The 17,678-nt window shown below is 54.9% G+C and overlaps 4 protein-coding genes across 4 annotated transcripts; 2 read left to right on the top strand and 2 right to left on the bottom strand.

The window, feature by feature from the left end:
- Positions 1–497: 497 nt before the first annotated feature.
- On the bottom strand, positions 498–3,196 carry MONBRDRAFT_27795 (uncharacterized protein; the record flags this gene model as incomplete). The annotated part of the gene is made up of 10 exons (XM_001748154.1): positions 498–641; positions 743–870; positions 1,004–1,490; positions 1,588–1,632; positions 1,922–2,068; positions 2,248–2,352; positions 2,487–2,565; positions 2,669–2,777; positions 2,915–3,018; positions 3,102–3,196. 10 exons carry the CDS (start codon positions 3,194–3,196, stop codon positions 498–500), a joined length of 1,443 nt encoding a protein of 480 aa, XP_001748206.1.
- A 1,084-nt stretch (positions 3,197–4,280) lies between these two features.
- MONBRDRAFT_10487 (uncharacterized protein) lies at positions 4,281–7,851 on the top strand (the record flags this gene model as incomplete). The annotated part of the gene is made up of 6 exons (XM_001748229.1): positions 4,281–4,606; positions 4,814–4,895; positions 5,038–5,205; positions 5,283–5,403; positions 5,744–6,163; positions 6,569–7,851. The coding sequence occupies 6 exons, from the start codon at positions 4,281–4,283 to the stop codon at positions 7,849–7,851; spliced, it is 2,400 nt and encodes a 799-aa protein (XP_001748281.1).
- A 116-nt stretch (positions 7,852–7,967) lies between these two features.
- On the bottom strand, positions 7,968–10,238 carry MONBRDRAFT_38213 (uncharacterized protein). Its single transcript, XM_001748153.1, has 9 exons — positions 9,872–10,238; positions 9,696–9,754; positions 9,545–9,605; positions 9,402–9,453; positions 9,183–9,314; positions 8,820–9,050; positions 8,518–8,728; positions 8,339–8,423; positions 7,968–8,235 (listed from the first exon to the last, which is right to left on the bottom strand). Exons 1-9 carry the CDS (start codon positions 10,036–10,038, stop codon positions 8,163–8,165), a joined length of 1,071 nt encoding a protein of 356 aa, XP_001748205.1. The 5' UTR covers positions 10,039–10,238; the 3' UTR covers positions 7,968–8,162.
- A 1,234-nt stretch (positions 10,239–11,472) lies between these two features.
- MONBRDRAFT_33599 (uncharacterized protein) lies at positions 11,473–17,655 on the top strand (the record flags this gene model as incomplete). The annotated part of the gene is made up of 24 exons (XM_001748228.1): positions 11,473–11,629; positions 11,736–11,943; positions 12,053–12,134; positions 12,252–12,332; positions 12,429–12,539; positions 12,729–12,807; positions 12,914–13,007; positions 13,134–13,186; positions 13,330–13,505; positions 13,632–13,691; positions 13,805–13,853; positions 13,950–14,107; positions 14,285–14,345; positions 15,209–15,315; positions 15,402–15,473; positions 15,614–15,759; positions 15,857–15,928; positions 16,011–16,101; positions 16,211–16,292; positions 16,414–16,565; positions 16,659–16,802; positions 16,974–17,066; positions 17,200–17,334; positions 17,466–17,655. The coding sequence occupies 24 exons, from the start codon at positions 11,473–11,475 to the stop codon at positions 17,619–17,621; spliced, it is 2,619 nt and encodes an 872-aa protein (XP_001748280.1). The 3' UTR covers positions 17,622–17,655.
- Between the last annotated feature and the right edge of the window lie 23 nt (positions 17,656–17,678).

The following is a 17,678-nucleotide window of genomic DNA, read 5'->3' as shown; positions in this document are numbered from 1 at the left end:
ATGAGGCACATTTCGAAAGATGAGAAGCCAAAAATGAGAACGAGAGGGAGAACGGGATGTTAGCGTCAAATTCGTGCTTCCACGCATTTGAGCACAACCGGCCTCCAGACGTGCTGGAGCCTGACACGGGAAAAGCAAGTTGAAAAAATCAATTCCTATCGGGTCGCACGCGCGATACAAGGCACTCTGTCGCAAAGGCTCCCCACTCCAAAGCAGGGCCACGAGGCGTACGATTTCACGCAACACACGTCATCAGTCAAGCTAGCAAAATGAGGCAGAGGCCTTCAACTCCCTACGGTACCACAGTCCCATTCCAAGCTGGCGCTGGTTTGAATCTGGAGGATGGTGCCAGCCACACATGCACCCGCCATGATAACGACTAGACAGCCAGAAAACCACATTTTGAACCCTACATAAGCACATTGAAATGCAGACCACCCGGATCCGAGATCCAAAACAAGGACATGCACGGATGAGATGATGGCGCCTGCCTCTGCTCAGGCGCGACCAAGGACCGTGTTACGAGCGCCAAACGTACTGCTTGAAAGATTCCAGCTAGGAGGCAGAGCAAAGTGCTCCGCAATGTAGAATGGCGCCTTCTTCGTAAGCGGTAGCAGAGCTGATTCCTCATCTTCCACGTCCTGCACCCCGCCAGGGACGAGATGAGCTCTCGGATCAAGCCCAAAACATTCTCAATCTTGCAAGCCACGTCTGGAGTCGAACGAAAGCACACCATCCTTACCTGAATGCCCGCGCACAGGTTGTTGTCATGGTCGTTGCTCCAGTCCTCATCATAGTTCTGATCGAGAGCATGGTCATGCTTGTTTTGCAACACCATGTACAACGCCCATGGAACGATGAAATCCGTAACTGCCAAGAAATACCCGTTCACAAAGAGCCAGGTGAGTGATGCGGTTAAAAAGCAAACAAACGGAACCCCCCCCTCCTCAAACAAAAACAATGGACCCAAAAGTGCGTGTCTGGCCGTGCCAGAGCTACGTACACGAGACAAAGATGAGCGAGGAGAAGGTGATAAACTGGTTCAGCGCATCGGGTTGGTACAGCAAGGGCAAGGCCACAACCCAAGGAAAGATGACACCCCAGAAGCTACTAAAGCCCTTTGAAAAGCCGTTCTCGAGCATGTTGTACTTGATGACGATGGAGAAGACGGGAATGCTGGAAAGGATGGCGACAATCGGGAACAGGTAGACCGAGGTCTGCATTATGCCACTAGCCACCCGATTCTCGCTCAGCACGGCCGGTGCCAGTCCCTCGGTTGTGAAAATGTCCATGAGGGAGCTGGCGCATTTAGCGCCAGTGGGATCTGCCTCGCACACACCCGTGGCAGGCCCTGCCAGGTGCCGGCGAAAGGCAAAGGCCCCCGGCAGTCCCATGACCATAAACACCACCACGCAGATGAAGGTGGCGACCCATGTGACCTTGTTGACGCTCACGTGCGGCTTCTTCTCATTGATAAAAGATGGTACCGTCTGGAGATTCCAAGCAATCACACACCCAGCGCCCAGAATAAGATTATTCGCAGGCCGCGCAGAGTCGATGACTACAAGCATGGCTCAATGATCGTACCGTGACAAATCCATAGTTGAACAGCACGGTTCCAATGACACCGGCCTGGGATGTCCATGCATGACCCGACGCAACCGCAGGCAAGTGCCATTCGCCCTCGGCAAAGCGTGGAGAGAAGAAGCACCCCACCAACCAAATTAGCCAGCAGACAAATGTCAAGACGAACGCCACCACCTGAAAAAGCACGCACAAACGCACAGAATCCGTGCGGATGAAGCAAGGCCAAGAGCAAGAGAATTAGCAATTTGTAATCTCATTTCAAAGCGCCTTGCTCGGTAGCGGGTTCTTTACACTCCAAGGCCACGTCAAGAACTGCAACGGAGATCCCGCGTACCTGGACAATCATGTTGTCATCCAGATTAAAGTAGCCCATGGGCACGGTCAGGAGCAATGCAAAGAGATAGCCGGCGGTCAGGACGACATGGCAGCCCCAGGCATTGCCGTCGACATCGACATGGTTCGTGTCGATGCAACTCCAAAACTAAGAAATGGGCGCAGCAGCCAAATGAGTGGCATGGGACTGTCACGACAATGCTCGAGGTGCTTGAGGACTTGATTCATAAAACAACAACAACAACAACAACAACAACAACAACAACAACAACAACAACATGGGAAACAACACAAGAGGGCCGCCCTCTTGCAACCTGGTATACAGACCTCGGTGGCAGCGGGTAGGGAGGCATTGGCAAAGTGGACGGGAAAGGGACTGAGATTGAGGCCGCAGCTCTTGTGAAAGATGGCAGAGATGGCATTATCCATTACCTATCCGGTCAGCAGAAAAAGAGGTAGGCAGGCCTCGAGACTGGGATGAACATGCGGGCTGCCAGAGGGTGAAGGACTAGGAGGGTGTGCGCAATAAATAAAGGGGGAAAGAAGGAGGAGGAGGAAAACTCGACCTGCGCCGATTGTACAACGCTGATGATGTTGAGAGATTGAAGGGCACCCGAGAGACCAATCTGTGCTGCGACGTATGCCCTGAAATGTTCCGAGCGCGATGAGCCGTGGGGTCGGAGCGTGGGAGTGCGGGCGGATTGTGGCGCGGAAGATGGGAGTGTGAGCCCCAAACCAAACCACTCACTTGGTACCAAAGTAGTATTTGACAACCGAGGTGTATTCGACGCGTTGGCGAAAGTGTTCGTTGTGGGGAATGCGACGCATGGCCTCGCAGTACATGGTGGTCGAGATGCCTGAGGGGAGGGAAGTTGGGACGGATTCAATCAGACGTGGGGCGGGGCGATATGAGGGCAGGCTCGCATGTCAACGACCACAACGGATCGGGTCAGGGGCAGAGGGCAAAGGCGGAGAGATGGGAGGCGGGTCGCACTTGACATGAGCCATACGGCAAGGAAGACCAAGGTGGGGATGAGCCAACCCGATTCAGCAAACATGTTGGCCAGGCTGGGCACACCTGGCCCAGTGATGTTATTGCTATGGAGCCCGAAGCGGCATCAAAGCTGACATGAGCTGCATCAAGTACAGCGGTGGAGCGAAGGCGGGTGGGGGGTCCTTACATCAAGAGGGCGATGCCGGCAAAATAGCCAATAGTTTTGTGACCAAAGGCCTTGACATCGTGCTGCAGACGCTCGAGAAAGTCGTCGCCCGTCATGGTGGTGGGTTGTGGTGGGTTGATTTGGTCACTTGAACTCGGCCGCCGTCAGCAAGCTTTGCTCAAGCAACGCAAAGCGCACACGGACCACCCCAGGCTCGCTCAAGTCTATCACGAGAAGAAGATCAAAATTGGAGAGCACGGTTTGACAGGGCTTGGCCTTTCCACCTCGATCCTCAATCCTCTCACACCAACAAGCCCTGCGCTCAGAATGAAGAGCAGTGGGGGAAGCGGGGGAGGCGGGGGGAAGCAGGCGGGGGAGGGCATGAGGGGCAGCACGGTGTTCGAGTCGCGCGCGATCTCTCTCTCTCTCTCTCTCTCTCGTGTTTCACGCACGTTGATGGTCGAGTACGAAATCTCCAACAAATAGTCGACTTTGATCTACACAAACTAACACAGATGTAACGTTGAAAACTACATCTTCTTATAAATCGTCGTATTCTATGCATCCATACGCAAAAGAGAACAACAAGTTTAGTCTGTGTGTGTGTGTGTGTGTGTGTGTGTGTGTGTGTGTGTGTGTGTGTGACGCTTCTTCAGCCGCTGTTGGGGCATCCAGGGGTGAGGGAGGGGAGGGGCAGCTCGGTAGCAGCGCCAGAAGGAGTCGAGGACCGCCTCCGGGCAAAAGCTTTTAACATTTGAATCATGCATGGATGTTAAACTTTGACATCGGCCTTCACAATCAATTTAATTCATAACATTGGTATACTAAAGTTTAAATCTACTCAAGCTTTTCTTTAAAAGGAAACAGTTGAAAATTCAAATCAGATGTTTAAAAGTTTAATTTTTTTCGGTCTTTCGAGTGTGTGTGTGTGTGTGTGTGTGTGTGTGTGTGTGTGTGTGAGATTTTGTGAGAGAGAGAGAGAGAGATTTTGAGATTTTGAGATTTTGAGAGAGAGAGAGAGAGAGCGCGCTGCTGCTGCTGGATGTCGGGGGCGGCGTTGTCAAGAGGACGCGAGGGCGGGGCGCTGGCGGGGAGGGGCTGTTTTGTGGTGGTGGCTCGGGAGTGTGGGGTGGGGAGGCTTGGGTCTGGATCGGCGTTGTTTGGCTGTTGCTCTGGCTGGCTTGACGCGGTTAGGTCGAGATGGATGACCTGCTCGCGCAGGTCGGGGTGTACCTCGAGCTGGGGCGCTTCCTCAACGTGGACCTGTTTGAGAAGGGCCACTATGCCGTGCGATGCACGTTGCGGCCCACCCACAAGCGCGCCGTTGTCCATTGCGCCTCGTCCATTCATTCCCAGCGCCAAATCGCCAATGGCGACCTTTATGGCAACGGTTCGTCAGTGCCACCCCCGACCATGGCCCCATCGCCCATGCCCATCGTACCAGACAGACTTGTGTGTTCACGCTCACAACGCCCATCACATGCCGCCATCAATGCTTGTCAGGTCGCTTTCTTGGATATGGCGAGGTCCAATGTCTGGACCGCCGCGTGGTCTTACTGACCAAAACCACCTACATCCGGTCTGCTTCTCCCCTCTCCTCACGCGTACCACCTCAGGCCCCAACAACAAGACTGCCTCCCTGACCCCCACTGACAGCTCACCGCTGCTTCGATCTCCGTGGCTGTTGTGTCTCATCTCTCCTGCTGAAACGGAATCTCCCCCCCCTCTAATAGGTACAGCAAAGAAGCCTGCCACCTAGACACGGCTGCTACCATCGATCTCGTCCTACCCTACCGTCTCTATGACTCACCGCAGGTCCGCCTTCAAGGCACACCCTCCTCAACGTGCACATCCCCACCTCAGAGCCGGGCCCAACAGCTTTGAAGAGGTCTGGCTAATTCTGTTCCTTGCTCTGACCCTTGCTTTGTGCTTTCCCGTCCCGCTTCTCTTCAATCAGGGTGTGGCCACTGTGACCTATGAGTTACTCTTTCATGAGGAGGACCCGCTGGCCCTCAAAGCCGTTGCATCCCACACACTCGTCATCCACGGTGCTCACTGCCGCCGACGAGCCTGGGCTCAAGCCCTGACTTTTGACTATCTTCACACCGCAAGCATCGACACGCAGGTGCAATCCCAGCCCTTTCTTGCTTTTGAGCACTGAAACCCAACCCTGACGCTTGTCCTCCTTTACCTTCTTCTCAGGTTCACGCCTATCTGTTGGGGCTCACCACCTATGATCTAACCCCCGAGCGAGATATCCTACCCATATTGCCTGACCAAACCCAGGAACTGGTCCTTCAGCACGCCGTCCAGTCGTACTTTGGTGCGTTTGGTGATCCTCTCTTCTAACAAATGGCCCTGGCGAGCGCCCAGTTGTGCTGTGCCGGCTTGCCGTCCGCCTGCTCACCTTCATCCCACGGCTAACCTTGTCTTTCTTCCCTTCGCTTCCTGTTCAAGAAACCATGCCCTTCTCCCCGCCCCAGCCCAGGCGGACCGTTTCTTGGTCGCAGTCACTCAGCCAACTTCTTGGAATCGCCGAGGGTACCCCCACCGAGACCAACAGTCAGTGCTGACCGTCCATCAGCACCCCGCCCCCATCCTCCCCTTATGAGCCTTTCATCTCACCTTGGCAACTCACGCTGTAAAAATTAACCCTCAATCAGGCACCAGTCAGTCGGACGTGTCGTGGGAGGCGCCGCATCGTCGCGCCCGCATGCTTTACAAGGGCGTACTACAGCATTTGAACTTGGGTGGCGGTCAGCTTGTCGACCTTCTTGTTGTCTGCCAGGACGAAGTCAACGTCGACGACGTCACCCTTGACCTCAGCACTCTCACCCACCAACATCCTGAACTTCAAACCGGGGCTCTCGGCCCCGAGCTTGCTGAAAACGTCGTTCGGGCGCTGCTCTCCGCGGTCCGACAAGTTCAACAGCGCTGGCATGAGTTTATTGCCCAAGTCGCATTCAACAACCACTCCTTTACCTATCTCTGCCGCGAACTTGAGCTGCTGACTTTGCGCTGGCTTCGCAAGGGCTGCTTCTTTGCGCCTCACCGCTTGGGACACGCATCCATTACCGATGATGGTTTGTAAATTCGTAGTGTCTACCCTCCCTTTCCGCGCGCTGCCATGACAATGTTACCCGGTTTCTCTCCTACCAGCACGACCCCGTCACATTCCACCTGAATTGTGGACATGGCTCTCTAAACTCATGGTGCCTTGTGACACGCACCCTGCAGGCTGCATTGCCGATCGGCCCCCTCTGACGTGGTCACAGGCGCTACGACGTGCCCAGAACTTTGAAAATGACCCGCCCCGTCATGAGGTTGGCGCCGTCCTTCCCATCTCCATTTGATTCTGTGCGAGAAAAATGAGTCGCCTCGCTCATCCTCAACGTCTCTTCTGCGTTGACGCCTTGCGGGCCCACAGTTTTTCACGCTGAAAGACCCGCCCCTCCACCCCAGCGATGGACCCTTTATCTTCATTCAAGAACTGAGCTTGGTACCACTGCGTCCTGCTCGGAGCCGGCGCAGCTCGCGCACTTCACAGGCCAGCTCCCTTCACGCCTCTCTGACCAGTCAGGAGCTACATCAGGCTCTTGCTTCCACCTCAGAGGCCCTGTCTCCAGCCGTAGGTGAAGGCGGCGTAGCATCTCGGCGCACTGACCGCCACTCTTCCAGCTCCGTGGGCATGGCCGATGACGAAGTCTTTACTGCATCTGGCCCAGAGGTCGTGAGTGCGATGGCCACGTCGTGCTTGCCCGTGTTTGCCTGCAGCACCCCGCTCCGAGGTATCTCGCCGCCGCCCTCATCAAGTGCACGGCGTGGACGCGGGCGTCAGTTACGCGATGATCTGGAGTGCTTGCAAGGGTTTGCCGTGGATCGGCTCGGGGCAAATGCTGACCTCGATCGAGACGATGGCCAGGGCTTGCTGTTTGTGGGTGTGCACGGACTGGGTGGAAATGAGTATGACCTGCGTCTGTATCGGCTCGAGTTGAGCCGCCACTTTCCCAAAGCCCACTTTCACATGGCCAGCATGGGGTCGGTTGATGGGCAGACACATGCTTCACTGGACGAACTGGGACTCTCCTTGTTGGAGCAAGTGGAGCGTGCCTTGCTGCGGCATAAGCCCACCCACGTCAGCTTCCTTTGTCACTCTCTGGGTACATTGGTAGCTCGTACCATGCTCCAATTACCTCAGGCTCAGGCGCTCTTTGCTCTCGGAGAGGACAAGAGTGCGCCCAGCGCCAAGCCTCGACTACAGCTGTTTCTTTCGCTGGCTGGCCCTCATCTCGGTGTGGCACATCTCGGGGGACTGGTGGGTGCGGGCATGTGGCTTCTCTCGCGCTTCACTCGCAGCACCAGTATCCCCCAGCTGGAGCTGAAAGATCATCCCGACGCCACGCAGACACGGGTGTATAAGTTGAGTGAGGATACAGCGCTACGGCACTTTGCCTACGTGGTATTGGTTGCATCACCGCAGGACGGTTACGTGCCGACGACTTCAGCCTTGTTGCTTCCAGATCGTCGTGCGGAGCGCGATGGTCGCATTGGGCCAGCTTATGATCGCATGCGTCGCAACCTGATGGGAGCACTGATTGCCTCGGCACGTGTGCGCTTGCTTCGAATTCAGGTGACCTTCAAGCCAGCAGGGGCGTCTCTGGCCTCCACGATTGGGCGGGCTGCCCATGTTGCACTGCTGGATAGCTTGCCTTTTATTCGAAAACTTTTGGCCAGCCAGTTGAATGTCTTTCAACGCGACCCAGTCAACTAGCTGGCGGACCGGGGGCCCACCGCATGCAGCACAATTGATCCACTGAACAGCTGTCAACTGTGTAAGGAACTGTGTAAGAAATCGTGGAGGAAACTGTGGAGGAAACCGAGAAGAAACCGTGTAAGAGATTGAATTGTCAAGGGCGCTGCCCTCGGCGAGTTGCCAAGTAAGTGGCACTGAAGGAAGGCGCGCAAAAGAGAATAGAAGCAGAACCCAAAAAAGTCGGGAGGTGAAGCAGGGTGGCTAGATCCGAGGTCAAAGCGAGGGGAAAAGAGCGGGGGACAAAGGGGGAGAGAACAATCGAGACGTGCTTAGAGCTCGTAATCATCCTCATGGTAGTACTCGCTCAGCAATCGGTACACATATGACGGCGCATTGCCACCCCTAGAGACGGGTCGTCGGGCCGTGAGGATCAAGCGAGATGGGGTTGTCGACTCGGGTGCGCTGTGCACGAGACAGCATGCCTACAAAATCGCTTCAAACGTACAGGTTGGAAATAAAGAGTGTGACGAGGTCTGGCGGCACGTAGTCATACAAGGGTGTGACCACGCTGATCTTATCAATCAGATCACCTAGAGTCGAGACAGAAGGTCAGAATTGGCAACGAACGTTGGTTAGGTTCAGGAAAGGAACAGATGGGCGCGGGCGGAGTAAATGCGCACGAACCGCCGCTGTGATCAAAGATGCTTGCCGGTGAGCCGAGGTTGTTGAAGGCGTCTTGATCGTACGAGCACAAGTATTTGGGGCAGAGCTTGAACATGGCCGAGCAAACCAGGACGGGAACCGAGTGGTGCTTGGCAGCCATGCAAAGTGCATGCGAGCCGCTCATGGCCATCAGACCGCCATCAGCCATAACGCCAGCAGTGCCAATGATGACCTGTGCGCGGTGAAAGCGGGGGCGCAGGCAGCAGATGAGCAGCGCGAGGCAGACAAGCGTGACCTGTGGGGGGGGAGCGGCGTGAGGGCACCTTGTTGACGCGAGACATAATGGCATAGATGGCGGAATCGGTGATGAGGGTGGTTTCGATGCCAGCCTTGCCAAGGTTCATGGCCATTTGCTGGCCTTGGTACTGGGGTGCGCCCTCGGCCACAATGACGTGGAAGCTTCGAGAGTTGGAGGCTTCCTTGAGAAAGGCCTCTACCGTGTGGGAGTGGCCCAATGTCATGATCACCTCGTCGGCGTGGATGTGGTCTTTGGCCTATCGCGGACACAGGCACAAGCGTGCGGGCGTGTGTTGGTTCATGAGTAAAACGCGCGCTCGGGCGGAGTCAGAGAATGTGAGCACGGGAGCGCACGACGAGGTTTGGGTTTGCTGGGCAAGGGCGAGCACCTGTTCGGCAATGTCCTTGGCAGCCATTTCAAGGTCTTCCAAGAGTTCACCAATGCTCACAATGACATTGGACTTGAGGCTCTTAAAAGGATGGTCATAGTCGGCCCGACTGTCACGCGAGACCAACATGTTCTATGGGGGAAGAAGGAAGAAGCCAGTGGCGGTCAGACAATGCAAGCAGGCAGATGGCAGGATGGGCAAGTGGGCAACCGTTCATACATGAAGCGAGGCCATGGTCTCGACACCAGCACCCTTTTCCTCGCGGACGCATCTAGGAGATAATCGTGACGCGTCAAGAGAGGCCCAGAATGAGGTTGACTGTGCCTCTGTTCATGGCGATCAAGGGGTCAAGGCTCACGTACTGTGCATAAGCTTCGCGCACCAGACGCAGGACGCGCTTGATCATGTTGCCCACGGCTGATTCTAAACGGTAGATGGGGAAAATGTGAATGGGCGAGGCTTTGCGGGGCTGTATAGGATGCCAAGAGCGAGCCGAGGATAATCGGGACGCACCTCCTGCGCGAGCATCGTCGAGTTCCTTGCCCGCAGCGCGAATGAGGGCCATGAGGTCCCTGCGACGGATCAAGGTGTGAGGGGATGGTGAAGACATGGCCAACTTTGAGGGGTTTGGATTCACTCGAGCCTGTGGGAGCAAGGAAAAAAGGCTGGGCAGGCGGGAGCTGGCGTACTTGGCGGTCGACCATTTGTGCATGGCGACAATGTTACGAAGAAGGATGGTGCATGATTTGGCCAGGGCAAAGGCACCCGTGTTGGTGCCTTGGCGGACGAGAAAAGTCTTGTATTCTTGAACGCTGTTATCAGCGCTCATCTGCTCGCTCGGTGTGCGTTTGGCCATCCTGACGGTTGCCCAGAGGGGAAACAAGCCCGAAGCGTGTTGACAGCAGCAGCTGGTGTACGAACAAGACAAGCTCGAATTCTGAGAGAGGGAGAGAGAGAGGCAGAGGGACAGAGGGAGAGTTGCTGTGACGGGATATCAAGCCAACGTGACTGCGAAGCAGGCTCTTTTGCTGCTCCAACAATGGAAAGCAACTTGGAATCCAGTCTGCACTCGCATGGGCAGGCGAAACGGGGTGAGGAGCAGGCGGGTGGTGAGTGAGTCCAATGAGCAGGGCCAAAAAAGGTCGTGTACGAGACACTGTTGAGTTGGCCGCGAGAGGAGCAGATGGCAAGTAGCCAAAAGTGATGAAATGCATTTAAATCAAGCCAAAAAGCCAGAGCTGAGAATAGCAAGCGGGCGACGAGGCGCTGGTGCTCGGGGGCTGCCGTTTTTTTTTTTTTTTTTTTTAAGAGAGAGAGAGAGAGAAGCGCGCGACTGACCACAAGAGGAAACTGTCCCTCTAAAATAACATTTTGGCTCTCTTATCTGGCATCGGTAACTGGAACTGACACCCGACTTTAAACACCATTGTGAAAAGTAAAACACTTTATTATCCTCTAAATTGGGATATACACTCTCCAAAATTGATTTGAACCTTACACACCTAACCCACAACCCTCACTGGCTGTCTCTCTCAGCTGTCTGCCTAGCAGCAGCACCATCTCTTGTATTACCTTGCCTCTAAGCTTGTGCCTTATCGCGCCCTGTGCCCTGCTCTCTGAACGAAGTCCTCTCGTTGCGTCTCCTCTCTGCTCTCCTTGTCGTTGTCAGCCATCTCTCTTGCAGCCCTGTCTCTCTGACCTTAATCCTCATTCCCGTCCCTATCTCTGATTCTCACTTCATCCTACCCACCTTCTCTTCTTCGCCCTCTACATTCTCCCCTTGATATAATTTCGTTCTGACAACATCTCTGAATCTGTTCGCAAGTTCATCCTATGCCTCTTCCACTCCCTTGCCAGCCTCCCCCTATCTCTCCAGTTTGCGCGCCCGTCCTCTCTCTCTCTCTGTGCGCGCAGGGTCAAGTGACACACGTCCGCCCGCCGCAGAGCTGCTCAAGTCATCTGGTGACTCAAGACAGGCTATCCATTGGATATAATCGGAAGTCTGATATCGGAACAACACCTATCTTCCCGTGTCGGTGTCCTGGTTGTCCTCAAGTCGCCTCGAGCCTGCCGTTCTCAGCGCAACGCCATTGAACATTGAAACACCAAAACATTCCGATCATCAATCGGCAGCGCCATCCCTTGGCGTCGTCTCTGCCTCCGTCTCTGCCTCCCCCACTTGGTTCTCCCTCTCTCTCTCCCCTTTGCTGTTGCTGCTGGATCAGGCGGCAATTAGGCCTCCAGGTCCCTGTTGATCTTTTCTGGGCCGTGCAAAGGCAACGTTGCCGGCATGGCCCAATGCGGGCTCCGGCTGGGTGCCGGCTTGAGCATGACCCTGGTCTGGCTGGCTTTGCTGGTCCCTCATCCTGCCCACGCCTACATTGACGATGGCATCTTCAGGCCCGACCTTCATGACACCTTTCAGGGCCGCTTCACTGGTCTCACAGGTCCGAACCTGTCCTTGCGCCGTTGCCGACCTACTCAATGTGCCCCGTGCCACCGGTTTCATGGTTGTTTCTCACTCCCTCCTCCTCGACCCTTTTTCAATGGCAGGTACTCGCTTCTTTGGCTTCCAGGAAGGTGGTCAGCTGCATCTGTGGCTCAACTGCTCAGCCAGCCCGGGCCACGTCTATCTGGCTGGGCTCACCCAAAAGCAGTACGGGGATCTTCGCGAGCGGCCTAGCGTCACCTGTGCCGACATTGACCGGATGGCCTACGCCGTCTACCTCCCAAACTCGACTCATCCAACCTTACCAAACACGTGGGTGCTGCCTTGCTCCAGCATGCCTCACCCAAGGCCCTGGCATTTTCTCAGACCCATTCAACAGACAACAACTCACACACCTGACCTTTCCTTCTCTTCCAACCAGTTACGAGGTCGCGGATCACTTTGGCGGCCCGGGGCGACATAGCTACTACAATTTTATGCTCTTGGAATGTCCACCTGGGCTGGTAGGCGCTTTTTTCTTGTCCCCCATTTTATTTTTGGCTCCATCTTCCGTTGCCCACCACCATCGACTCGGTTCGGTTGAGCTCATCCTTGTTAATCTTCGATGCTTCCAATCCTAGGGCTCAGATGCCACCCCTGTCACCTGCGAATACCTGCTCGAAACCATCAATCCTGGGGGCGAACAGCTGAGCCGGGACGAGGTCAGTACATCTGATCCGCTCCAACTGCAGCCCAGTGTCAGAGCCTACAGGATTTTCATTTTTTCTTCGCTTTGCAATTGCCCACCCTGGTCCTAGATACCCTTACCGGAAGTCTACCGCGTTTTTGCCTTTCTCTGGGCTGCCATCATCGTCCTTGCCATTGTCAACACGGCCATTTACTTTCGCTTTTCTAATGCCATGCATAAGGTGCGTGGCGTCAACTCCGCATCTCTTCATCGATTTGTTTTCTTTCCAATCCCGTTTTAATTTTGCTGGGTCTACGCCCAATCCTTTCGTGCCTTGCCTCGACGACAACATGCCGGACCATTTTCTGTCCACCGGCTGCGGGGTTGACTCATCATGCCTTGCTTCTTGTCTGCTCCCCTGGTCCCGCAGCTCATCTTCCTTCCCGTGATCATCTTTTTGGTGGTCTTTGTGCTCGAGTATCACATCTGGACATACCGCTCCAGTCACGGTTGGTCACATACCTTGTGTCTCTGATTGTTTCTTGCCATGCCTTTTCTCAAGCTGCTCACATGCTCTTGGTAATCCCATGGGTCGGTTTGTCCGTGGCTTCTCAGGTACGGACCCCGTCGCCATGGTCAACGCCAAGACGATCCTGCAATTCCTGGCCGAAGCCATCTTCTTCCTCGTGGTGCTCTGTCTCTCCACCGGGTACGAGCTCTGAGCTTTCTAAGGCATCCGTGCCTTCCTTTTATTCCAGCGCGTTGTTTATCTTCATTCTGTGTACTTCCTTTTTTTTTTTTTTTTTTTTTTTTTTTTTTTTGTCTGCTATCCTAGCTGGTATATTATCCATGAAAGTATTGAACGCCAATCCCGCAACTACATCTGGAGTGAGTTCTGGCCTCGGTCTGGGATGGTCTGTGGCAGGGGCCCTGATTGGCAAAACCGGCCAGGGTGACACCCTTTGCCTCATTTTGTTCTGTCATTTGCCCCACTCACTCATCTGTGATGCATTGCCCTTTGTCGCGAGCAGCGCTTCCTCTCAGCTCCTTTGGCCTAGCCCTCTTGCGCCATTTTGTTCATCCTTACTTTTTGATTCTAATTGTCCTCGTGACGGTGATCATGGTGGTCTTTGTGATTCGCGCAAGCGGCGCCAACCTCATCTATCTCCAGCACCGCCGCATTGATCTGATTGGCATGATGAATCAAGTACGTCTTATGTTACTGTTCGCAGTACGCTTTTTTTGCATTTCCTAAGAAAAAGAAGAAGGAAAAACTTTTGCAGCCACCACGACCTGTGCTCACCATGGCACGCACACACGTGCCATCACGCAGGACCTGGCTGTGCACCCTCGCCTGTTGTTGCCGTTGAACCTCAAGCTGCGCATGCTGAGCGTAAGTCTGATGGCTTGCCTCGTTTTTTTACCGGCCGTACATCGGGTGCCGTTCGTACTCGCACTGTCTCTCATCACGAGGCCTTGCTGGATGGTGTTTTGTTTTCTTGATAGCGTGTGCGGGCGCTCTTTGTGGCCTACTGCATCCTCTGGGTTATCATCTGTGAGTCCTGGCCTAAGTGTGATCCTTGGGCTGCACGTGCGGGATTTTTGATGGCAGCTCATCATTGATCCGGCCTCGTGGTTTGCTGGCTCGCAGCCATCTCGGCCTCGTTTCTGTCCGAGCACACTTGGATCGCTGAAATCATGGTGTCGGCGCTGGGCTTTTTGTTCTATGCTTGCCTCCTCTTTATTATGCGACTGTGGGACTTTAGTCCTTTCTTCGCCACCGAAAATTTGGCCTCGAAAGAAGTCAATGTATGTGCTGGATTCTTGACTTAGCCCAGCTGTTCTGAAAGAGGGACCACCCGCTTGAGGCGCTCAAACACACGCGTCTGGGGGATCTCACTCATGAGTGACTTTACTGGCCTGTTTGCCCCCATTCTGTGCTTTGCTTTGGCTCTTGGATGGATCAAAAAAAAAAAAAAAAAATAGGTCGAGCTGTTTGTGGACAAGCAGCAAAACCCACTGGGCGTGCTGGTGCAAGTCGACGACGGTCTGTTTACAAAGCGTTTGCCGAGCTGCTAAGGGTCAGGTCGGGCAAGGGCCTACAAGTTGGCTTGATCGACTCATTCTTTGTGATGTGCCTTGAACCATCACAGCCGTTTTCCACGAGCTCATGTTGCTGGAGGGTCAAGCACGCCATCGACGGCGAGACCAGGTGGTTGTGGACACTGCTGCTGCTCCGGAGGAGCTCGTGGTCGACGCCGTCTAAGCGTAGCGTTTGTGATCTCATTGCCAAACTCCAGTTTTCCTGGTTTTGTCATTTGCTCGATCTGCTCGCTCATGCAAACCTTCTCGTCCTTTGAGCCTGAGGCTCCCCGACTCTTTCTTGCCTATCATGGTCCACATAATCCAATGGGAACTTTTGTCGCGTAACGTGTCTCGAGAATGATTCTCCTTTTCACTGTCATGTGCTCAGTCAAGGCACATCATTCCTTTAGCTGAGCGGGTGCATGGTTTTGGCTACGGCGAGGAATCAGGGATCTGGTCGTCTCATTGAACGAGGGGTTGGCATTCCACGGTGCATCCACATGCCAAATGACCGGCCCGCAATGGATAATTTGCAGTCGCGAGAAAAGAGAGTGAGAGAGATATTTTTAGAGAGAGAGAGGGATTTAGAGAGGGATTGAGAGAGATTTAGAGAGAGAGAGAGAGAGAGAGAGAGAGAGAGAGGAAATTTCGGTCAAATTTTTTCTTGTGCGAGTGTGTGTTGTGGCACGGGGATCACGACGAGCAGGTCGTGAGCGCGAGATCGGGTGGGGCGGTGGCTAGAATCATCGTGACGGCGGCGGCAGCGGCGGTGGTGGTCTCTTTTCAGTGAGGAGATTGGTGACGCCATGGCGGCGGGTATATTAGGGCGATGGCAACCAGCGCATGCCGCGGCGCTGGTGATGTTTACGACTTACACTGGATGTTATTTTTTGCGCAAAACGCTCACGGCGGCAGCGCTGGATCTTTTACAGGTTTGTGGCGGGTCAACGCGGGGTGCTCCGTCGATCTTGATTTATGCTTGCGACCATCTGATTCTTCTTGGCGTGTGCAATCACAGGAGCAGCGTGCGACCGAGGCTGATCTGGGCTTGCTCACTTCCTTCTTCTCCCTCGGCTATGGGCTGAGCAAGGTGGGCGAGGCGGGCTTGGTTTGCCGAGCCTTGAGCGCTGTTACGGCTGCATGTCTGCTTTTCAGCTGGTGTCCGAGTCACGGTGCCCGAGCTCACTGGATGCGTGCGGGCGTGTTTCTCTGTGTGTTTCTCTGCAACAGATCCCAGGCGGCATTGTGGCCGACCTGATGGCTCCAGGACAGATGCTACAGGCGGTGCTTCTCATCTCAGCTGCCCTCAACATCACCTTTGCCCTTGTGGGCATGCTTTCGACCTGGATGGGCATCCTGTTGTGGACAGCCAATGGGTATGATCCATTTTGTGCTGGGCTTGAGCACCGGGGATCACGCCAAGCATCCAGCCGCTTGTCGGCCAGGATTACTACTGACTCGATGTTTTGATAGATTTGTCCTGGGATTTGGATGGTCACCCATCGGTGCCCTCATCCATGCTTGGTTTCCAGACCCCGAGGGCCGGTGCGTGTGCGCAGCCTTGTTCAGGGATTTAGTGTCTGCATCGACTCAGTTGATCCGATCATTGGTGGCGGCGCGCCGGCAGGGCTACTTGGTGGGCGCTCATATCCACGAGTCAAAACGTTGGGGCCGGACTGGCTCCTATTGCCATCATGAACACAATGCATTTGAGTGTGGTAAGTGCGCACCTTTGCTATCTTGGCATGGACTCAAGACTGCGTAGTGCTTTAGACCATCCAGCGTTCTCATGTGAATGTGAGGGAATTCCCTCTCTTTCTCCTTTAGCTGGACGGAGGCTTGCTTGCGCCGTGGCAACGGGCGTTTGTGTGGCCTGCTCTATTAATGGCCGCCCTTGTGCCTTTTGTCGGTAAGCAATCAAAGACTTGCCAGAAACCTGCTACTAGTAGACCCGTCAGCGATCCTGGTGTCATACCATGGCCGACAGCCCGCTCACTCTGGGCTCTCGTGTTGTCGCTTGAGCACACCAGGCACGTTGCTGACTGTGCCGTCCAAGGAAAAGAGGGTCGAGACATCGAGTAAAACCGCGCCGCAGCGGGATTGGGCGACGTGGTTCCGCGAGCTGCGCCACCTTCCCTCGCTGTTGGTGCTCTTGGTGGTGGCAAATATGCTGATCTATTTGGTGTGTAAACTGGCAATGACGCTGCGAATGGGGAGGCGGGGGGTGCAGCAGCAGTGCCGGTTCACCTTTCCCCCTCACATTTGGCTGCAATAGACCAAGGACATTTTGAGCAATTGGAGTTTGTTGATGCTGGTGCACGACAAGGGCATGGAGCGCAGTGCGGCCGGACTGACGCTGTCCTACTTTGAAGCCGGGGGCATTGTGGGAAGCATGGTTGCCGGCTTGGCGTCGGACCAGGTCTGTGGGCTTGCACCAGACTTGATGCTATCCATCTTATGATTACTTTGTGTGCTTTCGCTCGTGGTTGTCGTACTACGTATTTGAGACGTGGCGGCATGGTCGAGTTATTTGACACTTGAGTTATTTTTCACTGGTTGGTCCTTGTGGCTGACTTGTGGACTGCAATAGCTGTTCGAAGGACGGCGAGGACCGGTCTGTTGTCTGTACGGCCTGGGTTTTGCGGCTGTGGTTCTCTGGGTACAGACCACCACCGCTACCTGGGTAAGTCGGAGCGGGCTGGTGGCCATCCAATTTTTTTTTACCGTTTGCGACGGGGATGGCTCATCTGAACGCCACCTTATGCAACGGGATGTGTTTGCGGCTGTGACGGAATGATGCTTGTGGGTGTTCGTAGGCGCTCCAGGCTGGGTATGCGTTGGCGGGGGCATTTCTGTTTGGGCCACAGACTTTGATGGGTCTGTTTGCCATGGAGATCTCGCCGCGCGCCCAAGCGGCTTTGGCTGGCAGCCTTGTGAGCGTATTTTCACAGGTAGGCAAAAAGGTGCTCGTAGGGATGGATGTGGGTCAGGACACGGGCCAGGGGTGGCGCTGGGAACTGGCCTGGAGCCGACAAGGTCTGGCTGGGCCGCTCACATTGCCTGCGTGCACGGACGGCGATAGTTTGGCGCGGGCTTGGCTGGATACCCTATCACGGTGCTTCAGCAGGTGTTTGGGCGAGAGGTGGCCTTGTCAATCTGTGTCGTCGGCGGTTTGGCATGGGCTGGCGTGATGCTGCCCACCTGGGGTGTCCGGCCCCGTGCCACCCGCCACGACTAGAGGTGCTTAGCGTAATCAGAATCGACCGAGTCCCAAGCCCTGACGACATTTAGTCAT

The sequence above is a fragment of the Monosiga brevicollis genome, genomic scaffold (genome assembly GCF_000002865.3).
Source record: "Monosiga brevicollis MX1 MONBRscaffold_21 genomic scaffold, whole genome shotgun sequence".
In the NCBI taxonomy this organism is placed as follows: Eukaryota; class Choanoflagellata; order Craspedida; family Salpingoecidae; genus Monosiga; species Monosiga brevicollis.
The sequence above is the reverse complement of the archived record's forward strand: the minus strand, read 5'-3'. Positions and strand labels throughout refer to the sequence as shown.

Excerpts from the sequence above, each read along its gene's own strand:
- MONBRDRAFT_38213 (XM_001748153.1), bottom strand. The coding sequence starts at position 10,038 with ATGGCCAAACGCACACCGAGCGAGCAGATGAGCGCTGATAACAGCGTT. Across the intron at positions 8,729-8,819 it reads TTATGTCTCGCGTCAACAAG|GTCATCATTGGCACTGCTGG; the intron begins GTGCCCTCACGC and ends CACCGCGCACAG. Across the intron at positions 8,424-8,517 it reads CATCTTTGATCACAGCGGCG|GTGATCTGATTGATAAGATC; the intron begins GTTCGTGCGCAT and ends TCTCGACTCTAG.